This window comes from Anopheles marshallii, chromosome 2 (genome assembly GCF_943734725.1).
Source record: "Anopheles marshallii chromosome 2, idAnoMarsDA_429_01, whole genome shotgun sequence".
NCBI classification, from domain to species: Eukaryota; Metazoa; Arthropoda; class Insecta; order Diptera; family Culicidae; genus Anopheles; species Anopheles marshallii.
Genome location: NC_071326.1, coordinates 39,760,759 through 39,779,121, shown reverse-complemented (window position 1 = coordinate 39,779,121; position 18,363 = coordinate 39,760,759). Strand labels below are relative to the sequence as shown.

Below are 18,363 nucleotides of genomic sequence, written 5' to 3'. Positions count from 1 at the left end.
TGCGAAGAAAATTAGGTGCAAGCAGAAGGCTGCGGTCGTACGAAGCTTGGCTACAGTTTCAACCTCAATTTTTTCGAGGCTTTGGGTGACTTTCTGCAGGGCACGACTCTGCCAAACGACTTTTGGCGTTTGGAGGCTGAGTTGTAGGAAAATAGCAAAAGAAAAAACTCACCTTTCTCTCGGTCGTTCGCTCTTGCTCTCTTTCACTAGTGCCCCTCAACCTGCAGCGGTGAGTTCGCGAAGGGCCGGGAATGAAACTTTATTTCATTTTAAATTACATACTTATAATGCCATTTATTTTCCGCAGAAACGAGACCGAACTGACGACGACTCCGTCATGCCGGTCCAAGTCGCGGGGACGGGGCGCAGTACGACACCGGGAAGATGTGTGCGAAGGGTGTAAGCGAATAATGGCGGGTAATAAGGGAAAACGAATGAGCTTTGCTTTCTGAGCCATGTGAAAAACGCGTACGCGCGTGTATGTAGCGGCGACCGCGTGCTTTCTTGCGTGTGTTTCAGCCGGCGTTTTCGGTTGCTTTCAAGGTGGGCTGATCGAGGCGACCCGTACGCCGAGCGTAAAGTAGGCGATGCCTCAGATGGAAACCACATGCCCAATAATGAACTGGCGAACCGGTTTCAGCTTTTCATCACCTTTTTTCCGTGGTCCGATTTGCCACTAGCACGACTAGTACGAAGACATATGCTAGCGTAGGAGACATATTGGCCAAAACGGGAACACTCCGACAGAATGTGCCGACCGAAAGGGATGCTGCTGCTGGGGCATACGTTCCAGACCACACGTGTGCATTTCGGTGCCAGTATCATGGCTGATGCGCGTGTTCCATCTCCGAGACTGATGAGCGACTGCTGATGGTATTCTGATGCGTTAAAACATAAACGAATGAAATGATTTCTATAACATGGTCATTTGGTGTCATCTACGGCAAAGTACGTCGCAATCGGTACGACTAACTAGGGCGTTGTGATGGGCATGTAATTTACTTGTGATTTATAGCACTCGATTAACATATTTCATTTTAACAAAATGCATAATGGTTTTTCAAGATTTATGAAGCGACACGGTGAATCTGACACTATTTTTTCAAACTCTTGTCGTTGATATATTTATTATCTATTTGCAATCGTTTGCAACGTTTTAAAAATTGCATACGAAATTATCACAACCTTCTAATATTCCTCCCGGATTTTGATGGCATTTTAATATAGCAAATTTGACCGTTGGACCGTTTGCATGAACATTGAAAACCGTGCAAAATCCATTTCATCGTCAAAAGCCTCTACACAGAATGCTTGCTTGAGCGAAAATACTCTACCCGAACATATCCTTGCTCCATTAGAACTCAATCAAAATGCCATTGTTTTCATTTTTACTAAATTAAATTGATGCCAAGGAGCGTTAAAAAACTCACAATCCCCAATCACACCGCCCCCGGTTCGTTCTTCGCCTTCTTCAACAAACCTTCAGCTTTTATCGTCGCTTTGCTTCCCTTTTGCTTTTCTTCTACTCATGCCTGCTTTCATCGAAAGACATTAACATTGCAGAATGACCCAAACACAAACTCATCCACCCCGGGACCCCGGATTTTGGCTTTTCACTGGATACGAAACTCTAGCAAAAATAACACCAAATTAAAGCACTTCCAGCCGGGATCGGAATTTGCCGTAGCATTTTAGCTGATTGTATTTTTTTCGCCTTCCCGTTCGGGGCTTTGGGCCAGTTTTGTTTTATGCGTTTCTTTCCCTTATGCCCCTTTAACTTCTTTCGCATTCTTGCTCCTGCCTTGGCAATGAGCGTTCCGTTGGACTTCCCGCTTCAACTCGCCCTGCTGTTCGCCTGTGTCCGGTGTGTTGTTAACGTACTCCTCACGCAAAATCGTGTACGGGATTTGGTTTTTACCGAACCGCTCGAAGGCTTTTGGGTGAAAAACTGCGAAAACTGATCCCATCCTTAGCCTGCTTCCCGTTTCGGACAGCGAAAATTGACGCGCAACCGGAAACTCGCTCCTTCTGCACCCTGTGTAGAGGGTTGCAACTACAAGGGCCGAAAGTGTGTGTGCAAAAAAAAAAGGTTAAAACAATCGTAGCAGCTTAGATCGACCCATTCTTTTCGAGCGAACCACTTAATTGAATCCAACAAGATGATGCCCCTTTTATCCTACCCATATCCTTGTGAATTTCTTGTGTTTGATCCATTATTTTTGGCAGTATTTTTCTACCTCCTTAGGCAAAAATCTGTGTAAAATCATGCTCAAGTGTCGACTATCGTTTATCATTTTGGAATAAAATGCCAAGCAATGGCTAGTGAAGAGCTTGTCAATCTGTTATGTTTCGGCAGAACTTGTCTCAAACAGTGCCTCTTGGAAGGGACGAGTGGTGTTGCATAGCATGTGGTTAGATATTTGTTGATATAATTAAATATCGACCCTTCGTGCCACGTGCCAAGGTAACTAGAGTAAACATCTAGCCCTAGGGTTTCTATTCTAATGACCCTTACATGAAACAAGAAACAGGAAAACGGCTACCATCCATGACTTTTGATAGCTTTAGTTTGATAGTTTGTACTATGAATAGTCTCTTCTTGCTGAAAGAAAATCAAATGTTCTTTTCCGGTATCGTACATTTTAGGTTTTTTCTAACATGTTTACAATATAAAACCTGTAGTTATTACTACTTATAATAGTAATTCTAATTACTACTTACTATTAAATGTTTTAAGAGGATAGGAGGTTAATTACTTAAGTAATTCAGGAATAAAAGCAGCCACCTGCATTACAATGCGTACTTACAATGTTTCATGAAAGCTTCTTCAAGTGGAAGTTTACAGGGGTCTCAGCTCAAAAAAAAATGATCGAGAATTTAGCGAAAAACTTGAGAAATCGGTGTTTCACATAAATCTCTCTTTACCATACGATACAGAAATTGAAAAGGATTAGTCGTCCGCTTTTACTATTTTTTAACTTGCAGCAGAAACCCCTGTAATGTGTAGATAATTATTGACATTCTACCACAGCTCACGCGAAAGAAATTGCTCATTAAATGCATTACGGCAGTATGGCATGACCGTGTTGATTGATTAAAAATGATTATATTTCCATACAAAGCATGCTCATGGAATTTGTGTCTTCAGTTGGTTTTCAGAATGCAATCCAACATGTTGAGCAGTTTCCTTATTTGTATATCGATTGTTCTGTTGAACAAAGTTATCGCCGACCGACAAGAAGATGTAGTTGAGTACGTGAATCGCCTTGCGCAAGACGAGCAGAAAAAGCTTCACGTTGGTGTGTATATCTGTTGGTTGTTCCAAATTTCTGATCACCCAAAGTTTACAGCAATACAAAGTGAATTGGCTTTCAACATCAATGCAAACTACACTAGCCTGGTGCAAATGGATCATCGAGTCAGATATGTGGACACCTGGCAGGAACCCAACATGGTTGTTATCCTGCTAGGAAACAAAACATTTGCCTACAACGAATACAACATACAGCAATGGGTAGCAAACATTCCCTTCGAATGTAAGACGATCGTGCTTTTCGAGCGTAGCCCCAATGCAAAACAGCTTATGGAAATTGGACACTATCTCGCGACGAAGGTTTTGTGGAATGTGGTACTGATCGCCACCAACATTGATGCGGTATATGCCTTTCACTATGCACCATTACGAATTTTAAACTATACGGGTTATCCGGATTCTGATGTGCTGTTCTTTGATCGGTTGAAAACGTTACAAACCCGGCAACTCTATGCAGCGTACAGAAAGGACGCCTATACTGAAACAGGATGTGAAAATATACCCGGAGAAGATTTAACACTGTTCCAAACGTTTGCAGACACTCTCAACCTGGACCTGCATAGCGAAGCAGTTCGATGTACCAAAAACGAAACGCCGATCGTGTGTTTCTCAAGGTACACAGACAAGGATTTTTTAATCAATCGACTCTTTTTCGATTACTACATTAAATTCACTGTTGCCTGTATGCAGATGGAACAAATTACTATAGCAACTCCCAAAGGGCGCCTACTAACGATATGGGAGATTCTGTTGCAGCCTTTACAAAAGCCTGTCTGGTGGTTAATAATAGCAATCTGCATAGGTTTTAACCTTCTGGAGATCGTTCGGCCTGCGTGGTTCAGCAACAACCTCGTCAGTCTAGCGCTGTTTGGGTTTGAAAAACGGCAGTTACGGTTCACAGGATGCACCGAAAAAATGACAACCACTGCATTGATCGTGTTGTTTTTCCTGTTGAAATGTGCGTATGAAGCGAAGCTCATTTCATACATCACCGAAACCCCTCGAGATCCGGGAGCCTTTTCAATTGAAGCGTTACATAATCGCAACATTACCGTGTATCAAAAGCATTTCAATGCTACGCACTTTAACAAACTGGAGGGGTTGCTAGCGACTTACGATGGAAATTCGATAGCGTTTGATGGATTAACTCTTATGGACAATAGAATTGCTTTAAGCATCGGAATGATTGTAAATGAAATTGAAGGTATTCCTTATAACATACTGGAAGAAAACGTGTATGAAATGTTACCCTTTTATATTTTTCAACCAAAACTATTCGTTCGACAGTCATTTCTAAAATATCAGCACAGGGTGTTTGAGGCTGGATTGGCTCTGCATTGGCGACAACAAATGGTTAGCTGTTATCGTTCCCGTGTAAACATATTAAAATTGAAAACGCAAGCAAAACAAGCGCGAAACGTAGTACAAGGAACCAATCTAAAACCGTTGGTAATGTTTTTCTCCGTGCAATGGGTAATCGCGATAGTAGTTTTTGTAGTTGAGGTGACCGTGTGGGCATCATTTAAACACCAACATTAAATTATGTTCAATTCAGAAAACATCTTGATGTTGAAATAAGTAAGAACTGCAGCAGCAGTTGCTTGTTTTTCAATTTTCCATCGGTTTTTTACAATTTATGCAAGAAAATATGGAACCTCTGGAGCGACTCAGTGGGGTATTTGGTATCGGCGCCGGAGCGATAGGAATGAGACAAAAATCTTCCCGAAACGTTCCCCCGTACTACGGAACTAACTTTCCGATAATATGGTAAATAGATCATGAACTTGCAGTCTGGGATTTTTTTTCAAATTCAAAAAAAGGAAAAGGAATTTCAAACACTAGCAGTTTGTAAAACAAATCAATCTTCTGACAAGTATTTTGCATTTAATTTCCAGAAAATTTGCAACGAGCACTGTTACACAAAACATCTAGAGCACGTTTCGTTTCGGGAAAGGTTGATTTTCCATTTTATTGTATACATTTATTTGTCATGTTTGCCTGTTAAAATTTTTTACTCCTTTTTATTAATGCATGTATTTTTTTTTATTCATTTATTAGTTTATATGTTGATGTGTATACAATCTTTTCTACTTCATCGGCACAACAAAGGATCTAGGTCTGCCATTTCTGGCTTTCTGTGACTTTATTTACCCATAGATGGATATTCAGTGCTGCGTACGGAGGATTGGTCCAGATGGGATTTTAGTCCGGTCAGTTCGTGTGAAGACCGGCGCCGCTACCATCATGCCACCGGGCCCCGCACATAATAAAATTTATTAGAATCGATAATAACTGTAAGAAAATAATTCTTTCATAAAAAGCTTATTTGCGTTCATTAAAATTAAATGCTGAAAATATGTTGTAGCTCAAAAACATTTAAACAAAAGTTTGGAATTCATAAGGAATTAATAGTTGTGTAATAAAAGTATAAATGTTATCCATTTTTCTTGAGTATTTTACGGCCATGTATAATTTTTTTCTTTGTGGTAAGTACACTGCAAAGGTTATCGCATTAGTTTTTGTTGATACAGAAAAAAACACATAACTCAACCGATTTGGTACCATCTTACGATTCGGAACAATGTTTCCTCGATTGACAGAAATACCAAAAACCAATGCTGCCCATTACAAAACCGTCCCATTGAGTCGGTACGTTTGTTTTTCCTCTTATTTCTGTTCGATGGAAATATGCCACGGCAATCAGGGAGCAATTTGCAACAGATATGAGTCGACCTGGCAGATGCCTCCCCAATGAGTGTATCATCAACGTCATGTGGCACTGATGTTAATGAAAAGATAGTTCCCATCGCGAAGCCGTCATTCGGCACACATTTTGCCCATCAAACTACACGCAACATGAGCAAAAGACGCCGGCATACGTTACCACCCCCGGGTTCACTTCCACACCCGCACGCCGCCCGTACACTCCATTTAACATATGATGGCTCAATTTTCTTCCTTGCAGGCAAAAAATTTGCCTCCAACCGAGAGTAAACAGGGGTGTAGGAGAGGGAGATGAAAAAAGGCGCAAACACTGTGTACCGCTTTCCTTTTTTTTTTTTGGTATGATGATACGTTTCATTTTGTGTGTCCTCCGGTTTGTGTTGACGACAGACGCTCTCGCCAGTATCGCTTACGGAACGTATGCGATCGTGATATTGTCACCGGTGGAAAGAACAAAACAAAAAATCATACACACAGTCCCGCCACTGCTCGGTACGGGCACATAAGAGCCATATCAGATCGCATCCCATTACGACGAATTTGTAGTCATTTTTCATGTTTTCCCTCGGACATGCTAGTACGACCCGGCCGGGAAAGAACAAAAACACCCGAAATCATTTGCTACTTCCGACAGGCGGTCGGGAAATGGTCCCTCTTCTCACTTACGGGCTGATGTTTGGTACCTTTGTTATTCAAATTACCATACTTTGGTTCAATATTTGCTTTTTATCTGTGTTTCCTAAGCCGTGGACCGACCGATGATGCTGGGTGCAGTTCGTTGGTTTGTGCTATTGAATGAAATTGTTTCGATGTTTTGTAACCCAGCGGGAACTATTTTGCTGTGTTTTGAAGATTCAATTTACTTTTGCTATTTGATTTGGATAGCACGCCGATCGACCTGCTTATTTTCTAGTAAATACACATTTTTCGACCATCCAAACTATTTTTATCATACAGAATGGTAAGCAGTATGCGAATACCAAATAATTAATTTTATTATACCATTGTAGGGTCCAAACGGAAAAATAATCAATAAAACTGTAAAATCTAGCTTTAAAATATACTTGAAATAAAAAATCTTGTATCATTTCTTATAACAACAATTCCACCAATGTAAATACTATTCAATAGTTCGTTAATAACTTCTTTCACTAAGCACAACGCACACATCGTGCTTTATCGAATCATAAAATGCCGACAAACGGTTTCCAACCTGGGGCAAGTCAGTAACAGCAAAACCGTAAAACATTTGCACAGTGACAAGCGTGGGCAAAGTGGGCCAGAACGAATGCCAGTTGCACTTCTAGCGAAACCCAGCATGCCGATCCGAAAACAATGGAAAGGACCACTGGGACACATTGCAACGACCGGATGCACAAAGCAAAACCACATCAAAGCCCGCATTTTACCGGCTTCATCGACGTCACGTAGGTACGCCGTTGGAAATTGGGAAGATCAATTGAATCATACACGGCCGTTGAAATATACCGCTGTTAGACGAGAGCATGAAGCCGCTTCCGGGGCTTTATACGATAAGCGAGGTTGGTGGTTTATGGATAAAAAAGCGACGCGATACTTAAAGCAAACTGTATTTTGTTACTTTACAAGAAGTAGGAAAATCGGCTTTTTGTATAAAATGTAAATGTAATGTGAGAGTTGATTTTATTTCCGAAACAGCGAAAAAATAAATAAAAAAAACTGCTAAAATAGTTATTCTAAAATTGTTGCTCACTGATGGCTAATTTGTGGAAAAATGTTAAATCGATGCAAATGGAAATAGAAAAGCTTTTTTTCCGTCCGAAACTACTTTTTTTATAACTTCCTCACACGACAGAACAGGTCCAAAATCCCATCTGGATCAATTTCCCGTACTCAGGACTGACTAAGAAATGACAGGGCTTAGACTTCTTCGTTGTTATGCCGATAGAAAGAGAGAGAGAGATAGAGAGAGAGATCGCGAGAGACGGTGGTAATCAAATGAAGACATGGTTGAATTACAAGACGAGCGATCTAAAATTTCACATCCATAATACTCGAAATAGTTTTTGACAGAAGCAGCAACATTTGAACATGATTTAAAGAGGGGAGCAAAATTGCCAACTATTTTCTCGTTTTAAATTCTATCCAATTTTTCATTAGTTCTCGCTACAAACTAGTAAGTTGAGAACGATATTATTGCTCAGTGTTGCAACGGTCACATCGGAATAACTCGTAACACATGACATCTATATGATCCCACTATGTGTGGAGCATAGCTTTCGACCAGTAAATATTTGAGTTTGGTATCAATTAAGCCTGCTCAATCGCCTGGCCAGGAGAAAAAACAGGCCTTAACCGCACACTTCACAAATTAAACAACAAAAGTAACGCATTCATCACATGGCTCTTTTTTTTAAGGAAACTGGAAATTACTAATAAAAATGCTAAAATAAATCAGATCCTCAACCAATAAACATCACTCATGAGATCTGACATTCCGGCCTGCAATGTAACTTTCGCTTCAATTTTTAAAGAGGCTTAAACCAACACCTTTTTTGCGACGCTACATACTACAATAAGTACATGTACATTTGAAATCACTACAAAGTTAAAAGAAAACATAGCTGGTTAAAAAGCTCAAAGTGATAAATCCAGTTCCATGGACAGAGATCACTTACCGTGTAAGACCTTATAGAACTTATCTCGTTGATTATAGCTCCTTCAAACTGCCATCCTTACCGAATCGTAAACCTTTCCAGCACTGAAGATAAAAAAAATGTTTAGAATGAAAAATGTGTCATCAACATTTCTCAACCAAAGAGGGAGCGAAAAAAAAACACAACGCCCGTAAAATAGCATGAGAAAGATGAAACCCCACCGAACGCCAAACTAGTGTCACGTGCAGACCTTTGCAACGGGCAGAGGGATAAAGCGAGGAAGTACAACAAAAGGGAAGGATAATATATTTTATGTAAATGTTGCGCTCATTTTCTTTGCTCAATCTCGTTTTTTTCTGCTACTTTGCTTCTACGCCTCCTCGAGTATGCGTTTGCAGGCCGTGGGTGAAATTTGGTGACACTCGGTGAGTGATTTAAAATTCAGATTCACAGGGCAAAGCACCGGTACGGTTACTCCCTTCCCCTTAGTGTTCCTTTTCATACGGTGTGACGATGGGGCTATGGGGATTTTTTTTTTACCTAGTTCATACATTTCCATTCGGCAGGCTCACCCAATGAGTTTTGTTCGTGCTCTGATCTCCAACGGATCCTCCTTGTATTTGGCTTGCCTCGATGCCGTCAGTCATTCAACGTTTCAAATAATACGTTGAAGAAGCTGACACCGAGCATGACTGAATGGTCGTCCGGTAAAGTGGTTTCGAATTGTAGCCAGATGGATCAAAAGCCAAAATGGAATGGACACGATGGGCCTTTAACCATACTGTTTAAGCTTTAAACATACAAAAACACTACTTTCATGTTGTGCATTTATGTGGTTTTAAAATATATTTCACACTTTGTTAAAAATTATGGCTGTATTTTATACGTCCACCAAATCCTTTCCTATCGGGACAATTAATTTGGATCAGCACTGTTTATGCGCTCATCCAAACATCCCATCCGTGATCCACATGACAGGTTTCATCGTTTCAATATCAGACGACCACTTGAAGGCCACGTTAAGCTTGTCGGTTCGCTCCCTGTACCGCCCAGCTGCTCACTATCTAAAAGCCACAACCAACCCCTCGAAGATCATGGCAACAACGTTTCGTGTCACTCAATATGTTGACGTCCGACGTAGATTTCGGACGAACAAACGAACATAACACAATGTTTGTGCGTTGACAAGCGACGGAAAGAGGACACGGCACTAACCCTCCCCGTCCGTTATTTCCGTCATTTTCTCTTCACAAACTCCTCCGTTCGGGCATAATAAGTGTGGTGAAATAATAAATGACAAAAGAAGGATCTCATATTGGAATATACGAGTTTTTGTGTGTGTGTGCGTGCTACGTTGCTCCTTATTAACATTCCTGCTTCACAATGGCAGAGTTTCCGAGTAGCTCGTGTGCCTCCCTTAACGAAAGCAAATGTCACATAAAAATTCAGTTCACTCCTTATGCTCCATGACCAATCCATCCCACAAATCGTTCAACTAGCTACCACTACCATCCGAAATTTTCAAAACCTTCGCTTGCATTGTACATCGTACTGGTGCGAACGCCATTTCGCAATAAAATCAATTTTGGAAAAGATAAATGGATTTTTAAACGATATTTTGTACCGATTTTCAGCTTCTTCACATCTTGCTGCCGACCGTCAGTATTAGCATCACCGAAAGGGGGAAAACGAGTGCGTGTATAAAGGATTGCTCACCGCACGCATGTAACCGCTCCACTAATCCCTCTCAACGCGTAGTGCCGTACAGTTTGCGAACAGTGCCGGTGTCGGCACAAGTGAAACCTTCAAATATGTAACAGTCCACGCAAGGTATGTGTGTTTCGAAGGATAAACATCCATAATCGCACACGAAAAGGGTTTTTGAAGGCCTCGTTGCGCTTCCCACGCCGTAGGTCGCCAAAGGCTACCATTTGGCGTGATGGATGCAAGATTTATGAAGATTTTCCCATCTTCGTTCGCTTCGGTACTGCGATGCGAGGGAGAGAACAAACACAAATCGAAAAAAAAAAACTGGTAGGTGGGATAAAAAAAAGTGCAATGTCGGAGCGTTTATTTCCGATCGAAGGTTCATGCTTGATTCCAGCCCACAACCGAACCTCCATTTAGTGGTACGATAGAACGGGCAAAGCCACACAACTTAAGCATCATTAATCTCTGATGTGTTTCGTTGAATACGAAGGAAAAAAGGCGTGTAAAGGCAAACAAACCCTAGAACCATTGAATGCGTCTTCTGCATAAGTTCTTTTAACGTAATGTAAAAGAAATTACAACTCCTATCTCCATATAATACCATAACAAACTGACATTTTAACCCACAACAAGAGGATATAGGCCCAAGCTGTAAATCTTAGCAAAGGTACTGGAGATATTCCAATCGACATAGGCTTTCTCGCCAAAGCTAACAAAAATATTGCACGGCCATTCACCTCTTCCGTCAGCCGAAGGTAGAATATTGCGATTTTACTTGGATTGACCGGAAGCCGTGTGGAAAAGAATCTAACTCACAACAATGTTCGCCCAGCTTTCTACTCGGACTCCCAAGCAATCGCGACGGATTATTAAAAGGGTTTCCGTTGGAGAATTCAATCGGGGTTTCGTATTGATGGTTTTTTTTTCTTCTCAGCTATATCCATCACTTTCAAACGTCTTGGGACCACGAGAGCTTTCATAAATACTAACACATAAATCCGAAGTCCAAATGTTGCGAAATCTCGCGGGAAAGTGGTCTGCAGCGTGCCTGAGCAGTAACGTGTGCGGCTCTGCGAAACGATTGCGAAAACAATGATCGAGCTGAGCAGAAGAAAAGCCAACCTTTGAGGAAATCGAAAAGATTATCAACCTAAGAAATAAATCTCCGCCCCGATTGTATCGGGTAGGCTGTCTTTGAGGAAACTCTCCAACACGGAACAACACATCGTAGATCTCGTCGATGTTACCGAATTACGTAAGAAAGCAAACATGTAAGCAATAACATTTTTTCCGCATAGTGTACAAACCAAAGACATAAGACAATACACGGCCCACCTTTCGTTGGGGCCGTAAACACCCAACACGCAGGTTGCGATATTTGATCTCATTTCCTTTTGTCCCTAAACTTGTAAAACTCCTAAATCGCATTAAATGTGATACAATTACACGAACCGTAAGCGATACATAGCATCGGTACGATTGTACTGTTGCCGTATCAAAACATAAATATTATCGTCCAGTTCGGGGCAGCTTCGGTGTATGGTGCTTGCTTTGCTAGCGATTTATTTATTTACTTCACCAAATTCAATCTTCCGTGACACGTGGCACTTGAAGGCACTTTAAGCTGAAAGGATGCTACATGTTTATCGCTTCCTCAGCATCAATATTTCCTCCTTCACCACGACACATCATTTCCACGCCAGTCGCCGGCACCGGTACGAACGGTTGGCTGTTTCTTTGCGTGAATCGCGTGCAAAGTTAATTTGAACATCATTATGTGATTTTCTTATTTTCTCCCGGAATGGTTTTTATGAACTCTCATGCATTGATGAGATTCGTTACGTCAACGACCGACCTCATGTAGCTTTCGTTTCCGCTTTGCCTGGACGGAATAGCGTTACCCCACCCGGAGCCGGCCGCTCACCCCGAACGCATTCCGTTTTGCCCTAAATTATTCCTTTTGATGTGCGCGTCATCATTGACTTTAACGATGGTAAGAAAGTGAACCGGCAACACCACCACCACCACCACCAAGTTGGAGAACCGTTCCGCACACTTTCCATTCTTCCGGCGAAACGACGACACGATGCTGCGGGCGAACGTTCATAACCTTTGCCCGGAAACGATCCCAGGCTATCGCAATCGTTCCGTACGACCTAATGTAGGTTTTGAGCTCATTTGAGGATTGCCTGTGATCAAGTGTTCCGCTGGCTGTAGGGAAGGGGGAGTCTATCAGCAAATGCGCTTCTCTGATAATTTGCATCCTTCGCAAACGTTTCGTTCACCGTATCGGAATCACATTTAAGTGGCTTGACTCGCTTTAATCACAATCATTACGAAGATGATGGAATCTTCGCTATGGAATTGTTATTCCACCCGGATACGCTCCAACAACGTGTCGTGAGAAATATGATTAATTCCAAAAGAAAGGTTATTAAAAGCACTTTATATTCATTGATAGACACAATCGCTATCCTGTAATTTTAAACTATGCTAAAAGAAAAGAACAAGTTTATCTTAAATCAAGAAGAGTGTACTTCTGCTATAGTAAATTTAATTCAAATAACATTCAGTGCATGAAAATAACGATTCTATTCGATGAAATAAATCATAACTTCCGTTCGTACGTTGTTGCCAAAGTTTGTGGTTAAATATAATTGAAATTAGCTTTAAATTCGATGGGAAAGAATATAAACCCGATTGTGCACAACGCTGATAAACAACTGCTCGGATGCATCAAATTCGTTCCGATATCTTCAACGTACATCCGAGTGCCCTTGTTTCGATATCTATTCCTTTGGAAGCCTTTAACAATGCGGGCCCTCTTATACAGGCTTGTGCTTTGTTGCTAAAACCACGATCAGTAAATGGAACCGATGAATGCGTAACTAATTGCTGTGAAAGATTATCCCTGTCCTACAAACTGATCATCTGCTACTCATTTTCTAACCACTGCTGCTCATGTTTTATATAGAAGATTAAAGGATTCTGGGTAAAATATGTCCGGTATAATCATTTTTTGCATTTTGTTAATCAATTTAACACAGTTAATCCTCATAACTGTACTACGAAATAATCAATTCGCACAAACTGAACTCATTCGTATTTCTGCTGTCCATCATTCCGATGTAAGCCACCTTTTACAGACGAACGGAAATAGCATACGTTTACAGTTCCATTCTAATTGCTCGTATGGTTTACATTAGCTGCCACAAACAGTTACCCCGGTAACGATTGATCCTATCGATCACGATGACCATGGCGGAGTGCTACCGACGGCCAGCAGCAACTTTTCGCCCGCAAAAGCTATGAGGCGCTTGGCTGTAAGAAGATTATGTCGAAAGCCCAACACCGTGCCAGGTCCTTTCTGCAGCAGAACCGGTGTTTATCGAGCATATTCAGACAACACGCATGCCTGTTTATGCTGAAGTCATTACGACGACTTACATCTAATTCCCGCATGCTGCTCGTGCCGCATTTAAGCACCTACAAACGAGCTTTGCTGCAACTTATCGAGATTCCAATAATTGATCCATGGCGGTTTGATGCAAGGTCATAGAATTTGACTAATGTATACTAAAAGGCTGTAGGTGACTGTAATCACAAATTTACCCCTCCACTTTGCGTACACCATTGGCCAACAGTGAACTGGAGGTGAATACTACAGTTCAGTTGCATTTTAGAACGATTTGAAAAAAGGCACCGGATACACACCCCACATTACCACCACTGCTTGAAGTTTATGACGATGAAGCAAAAGAACGGTTCTTGAACGAAGTTGAAAAGTTTTCCACTTTCCATTCCGTCCGACACTCGCCATACCTTCCTGCCATCGTAGCCCGGTGTCGTACGTGCCCAGGAAAAACCGCACGAATCATCACCATCCGAAAGCAATTAAAATTAAAACTGTTATGACATTTAATGTTTTCTCTGCAAACAGGCAACCTAAGTGCAACCTCGAAAACTGGAAACATTGCTTCTCCGTCTTCACGGTGAGCTCTACGCAACTCACGGGCGAGCCCGTCGCTCGATAGCTTCACTTTATAGCACACCTTCAACATTTGCTCGCTTTGTCGCTAAGTATGCTTTCAAATTGGTAACATAAATCTGCAAAAATTAAGCTACTTGATGGCAATAATGATCACATTCCATTGTGTGTCAAAGTGTGCGAGTCGTGTCGGTTTGCTTAAGTAAAAGAGACTCTATTAGGGGTGGGTTTCCATATTCAATAACAGACTATGTGCATTACTCACATTGGTGCTTGCATAGTGTAATGGGACCGTAGTGTTAGTGGAGTTTTCGATCGAAGGTTTTGTCAAAAGGGCTCTGTTTTGGGTGTGGAAAATAAATAAATCACAAATGGGAAAAATACATTTAAAAAACAGTAAAAACAGCGAAAGCGGTTAATGAAAGAAGAAATATCTCTATCTATGCGTGAAACGTGTGGTGACAACGTGTAAACAGCATTGCCACATACCAAACGCAAGTGCGTAGTTACAACACACACTTTTAAATTATGAGATAATTAATTAGTATACTCCTAGCCTCCGAGTTATATGCGTCGCTCTAATCATTATCATTTTATATTAAAGGTATCACACCTTATTCTATGAACAAAGACCCCATAAACTTGTAAGACTAGCAGATGAATCGTTTCCCTCTTTCCATGGGAACCCACTTATAAAGCCTATTGTCCTTACGAGTTGATGGGACCCGCAAGAATCTATTTTATTTGTTCAACATGGATTTATGGACCAACTCTTGATCCTGAAATAATTAGTCAATTTTATTTCAAAGTACTAGGGAGCAAACACGGTAATCAAACCGACTGCAATATCGTCCAGTGTGCCAACCTTAGACAATTTATGAAAACCTACGCTGTTAGCAATGTTCCAAATCTGGAGGCTTCATCGTTCGTTTCATCATCGTTTCCAAAACCGTGTGTCGAATTGAAATGTGGAACAGATATTTATGTAATTAATTAATCTCGAATCAATTCGAGATGAGTTTACAGAAATTGAAAAGAAAGAGGGAAATGCGAGCGAATAAAAGAAAACGAAATCCAAATTCGCTCATCTTATTATCATCTCATCACGACCTTCCGTTCGGGTCTGTAAACAAAATGCGACAAAACTTAGTGCACAAACACGCACAAACGTGGCACGCCATCGGGCACGCATCGATGCTCACCAACATCCAGACAGATGTTTGGAATGGTCCAACTAATCTCCAAACTAGTAACCAAAAACCACCAAACCAAACCAACCGGTTTTGATTTCATCGTTGCTTCTCAATAAGTTAAAAAGTTGATGGTCACGTGCGTGCTCTATTAAAGTGTTCCTCTAATTTGGAATTGTGGCTTGAGAATTCCCCACCATAGGAAATACCCGGTTGTGAGCCAATAATGTTGTGCTAACACAGACAGAAAAATATTATCAGTGCTTCAAGATGGGTCAAGTAAGGTGCTGTCCAGTGGCGTTTCTATTGTTGTGCTTTTGGTTGCTGGTGGATTTAAGCCTAACGCAAAGTTGTGGCCACCGAAAGGTGGTGGAATTCCTTATTGTGAATGGTAACGGAGCAAAAGAAGGGAATTGGCCATGGCACACTGCAATCTTTCACAACATTGGTCGTACCTTCGTTTACCAGTGTGGAGGAACAATTCTGGATCAGAACACAGTTTTGACGGGTAAGAAGGTAACAAACCTGTTTTTTGACATTATGACTCGCTACTCTTTTGTTCCAGCGGCACATTGTGTGATGACACCAAATGGAATTATTGCACGAAGACGGCTCAGAGTACAAGTTGGAAGACATCAACTCAGCGTAACTAGCAAACGTGTACAGGAACACGAAGCCTTCGAGATGATCGTACATCCGGAATACAACGTTAACGGTATCCGCCACGATATTGCTCTGATTATGCTCGCTACCGACATTACCTACACCGATTATGTACAACCGATTTGCTTGTGGAATCGAGGCGAAGATCAGAATGCGATCGTTGGCACTTGGGGTACCGTGATCGGATACGGTGTTGATGAGACCGATAATGTGTCCGACACATTGCGTGAAGCCAGCATTCCCGTCGTTAGCCATATTACCTGTATCGAAAGCAACAGAGCGTTGTTTGGCTCACAACTTACCTCAGATATGTTATGCGCTGGCAATCGTGATGGAATCAGTGCATGCAACGGCGATAGTGGAGGTGGTTTATTCTTCAGCTACAATGGAACCTGGTTTATTCGGGGCATTGTGTCTTTCACGAAACCTCGTCAATATGGGAAGATTTGCGACACGAAGGAATACACCGTGTTTACCGATGTAGCGAAGTACCTGAAATGGATCGAACAACAAATAAGTGGAACGGTTGACCAACCGATTGTGGCAGGGATTGAAAATAGTCATAAAATCAGTTTGCTACCAACGTCAACCTGTGGTCCCAATCCGTATGCTAGTCGGGATGAGTTATCCAAACCAGTACTACAAGGATATCCTTGGATAGGTTTGCTAGAATGTACTCATTTGAAGAATGTTACGTACTGTACATCGATATTAATTAGCGATCGTTACCTTATCACTGTCACGTCATGCACCATGATCGCATTTAGTTGTCCGCAGTAAGCCACACGAAAATATTCACACATGCGTTCCAGTTTTGACGATTATTTTTCATTGCAGATTATCCGTACGGTTGGGAGTACACGATAGGTACAACACGACGTACTGTGAACAGATGGATGGACAAATGGTATGTACCCCTTCAGTTCAAATATGACGAGTTGAGTCGGTGATCGAGCATCCAGACTTCGGAGGTACGTTTATCGTGAACGATATTGCACTTATTCGACTGCAAGACCGAGCTGACGTTAGTCAGACCAATGTGAAACCAATCTGTCTTCCGGTGACGAGTGAGCTGCGCAGGCAAAAGTCAAACCATTACATACTAACTTCATGGCATGCGTATGGGAAATATATTGGGTGGGTTCTTAAAAGAACACTACGTGAGCTTCTCGAACTTGAGGAATGTCGAAAGCTTGCTCCGAATATATCGCCACATCAAATATGTGTAAAACAGAGTGAGCTATCATCATGCCTGTTGCCATTTGGGTCGGCTCCACTACAGCTTGTGCAGCAAGTACAAGGAAAAAGTCGTTATGTCCTGTATGGCATATCATCAATTGGGCCGAGAAATTGCACTTCGATTCTACCGGATGTGTTTACCAATGTGGTCAGCTTCATGGATTGGATTTTGGAAAACATAAAAGAATAAAATTCGTTTGCTCAATAACCCAACCAGCAAAGGACGGCTGAAAAGAAAAAGTGTTTGAGGTTATACTGCCGATTAATGAATTCATTAGTTAGAACCGTCAACTTTACGACTGTAAACCCGTGTACGATTGTCGTTTTCAAACTTGAATACCGAATTATCTGAGCGTAATACGTCGATTGCGTAACGCTATCCGTCAAAAAAGCCCGGTGAATGCAGCTGACGTTCTATGGAAATTAGTCTGATAAAAAAAAATCAGCAGAAACAAAATAACTTTTGCAATCATCCACGACTATATCTGCCTTACCTATTTTGCTGTGGTTAGCCCACTTAAAGTATTCATACTACCAGCATCATTAACCTTCCTTTGCTATATTACAGCTAATCCGCGGCTAACCACATTCTAGCCACAATCATACAAGCCTCAAATGAACCGTATACGAACCTTATTCCTTATCCTATACATGTCGATGAGTGATTGCTTTCAGCAGCAATATGCCCAGCGTAACATCCCTGCGATGGTGATGGAAATGGTTTTGCTAGCACCGGAACCGTTTGGGAACCGATTTTACTAACTCATTGCAATTCTATCACAGCTGTCAGCTACATTTTATCGCATAGCTTGTGTGGTTTCGCATGAAACCAACCATCATAACAGAATAACATTCAGTGTCGAAAGCTTATCACCATAATCCAGTGTTCCAGCGTCGTGG

At 41.5% G+C, this 18,363-nt stretch overlaps 2 protein-coding genes across 2 annotated transcripts; both read left to right on the top strand.

The window, feature by feature from the left end:
- Positions 1 to 3,451: 3,451 nt before the first annotated feature.
- LOC128717953 (uncharacterized) lies at positions 3,452 to 4,852 on the top strand. The gene has a single exon (XM_053811628.1). The coding sequence runs from the start codon at positions 3,452 to 3,454 to the stop codon at positions 4,850 to 4,852; it is 1,401 nt and encodes a 466-aa protein (XP_053667603.1).
- Positions 4,853 to 15,831: 10,979 nt separating this feature from the next.
- Positions 15,832 to 18,046, top strand: LOC128717950 (chymotrypsin-C-like). Its single transcript, XM_053811626.1, has 5 exons — positions 15,832 to 15,840; positions 15,928 to 16,069; positions 16,127 to 16,829; positions 17,062 to 17,131; positions 18,032 to 18,046. Exons 1-5 carry the CDS (start codon positions 15,832 to 15,834, stop codon positions 18,044 to 18,046), a joined length of 939 nt encoding a protein of 312 aa, XP_053667601.1.
- The last annotated feature ends 317 nt before the right edge of the window (positions 18,047 to 18,363 follow it).

Bases quoted from the DNA above. Each gene is read 5' to 3' on its own strand.
- LOC128717953 (XM_053811628.1), top strand. From the start codon at position 3,452: ATGGTTGTTATCCTGCTAGGAAACAAAACATTTGCCTACAACGAATAC.
- LOC128717950 (XM_053811626.1), top strand. The intron at 16,070-16,126 runs GTAAGAAGGTAA...CTTTTGTTCCAG, and splicing joins TCAGAACACAGTTTTGACGG to CGGCACATTGTGTGATGACA. The intron at 16,830-17,061 runs GTATGCTAGTCG...TTTTCATTGCAG, and splicing joins TCAACCTGTGGTCCCAATCC to ATTATCCGTACGGTTGGGAG.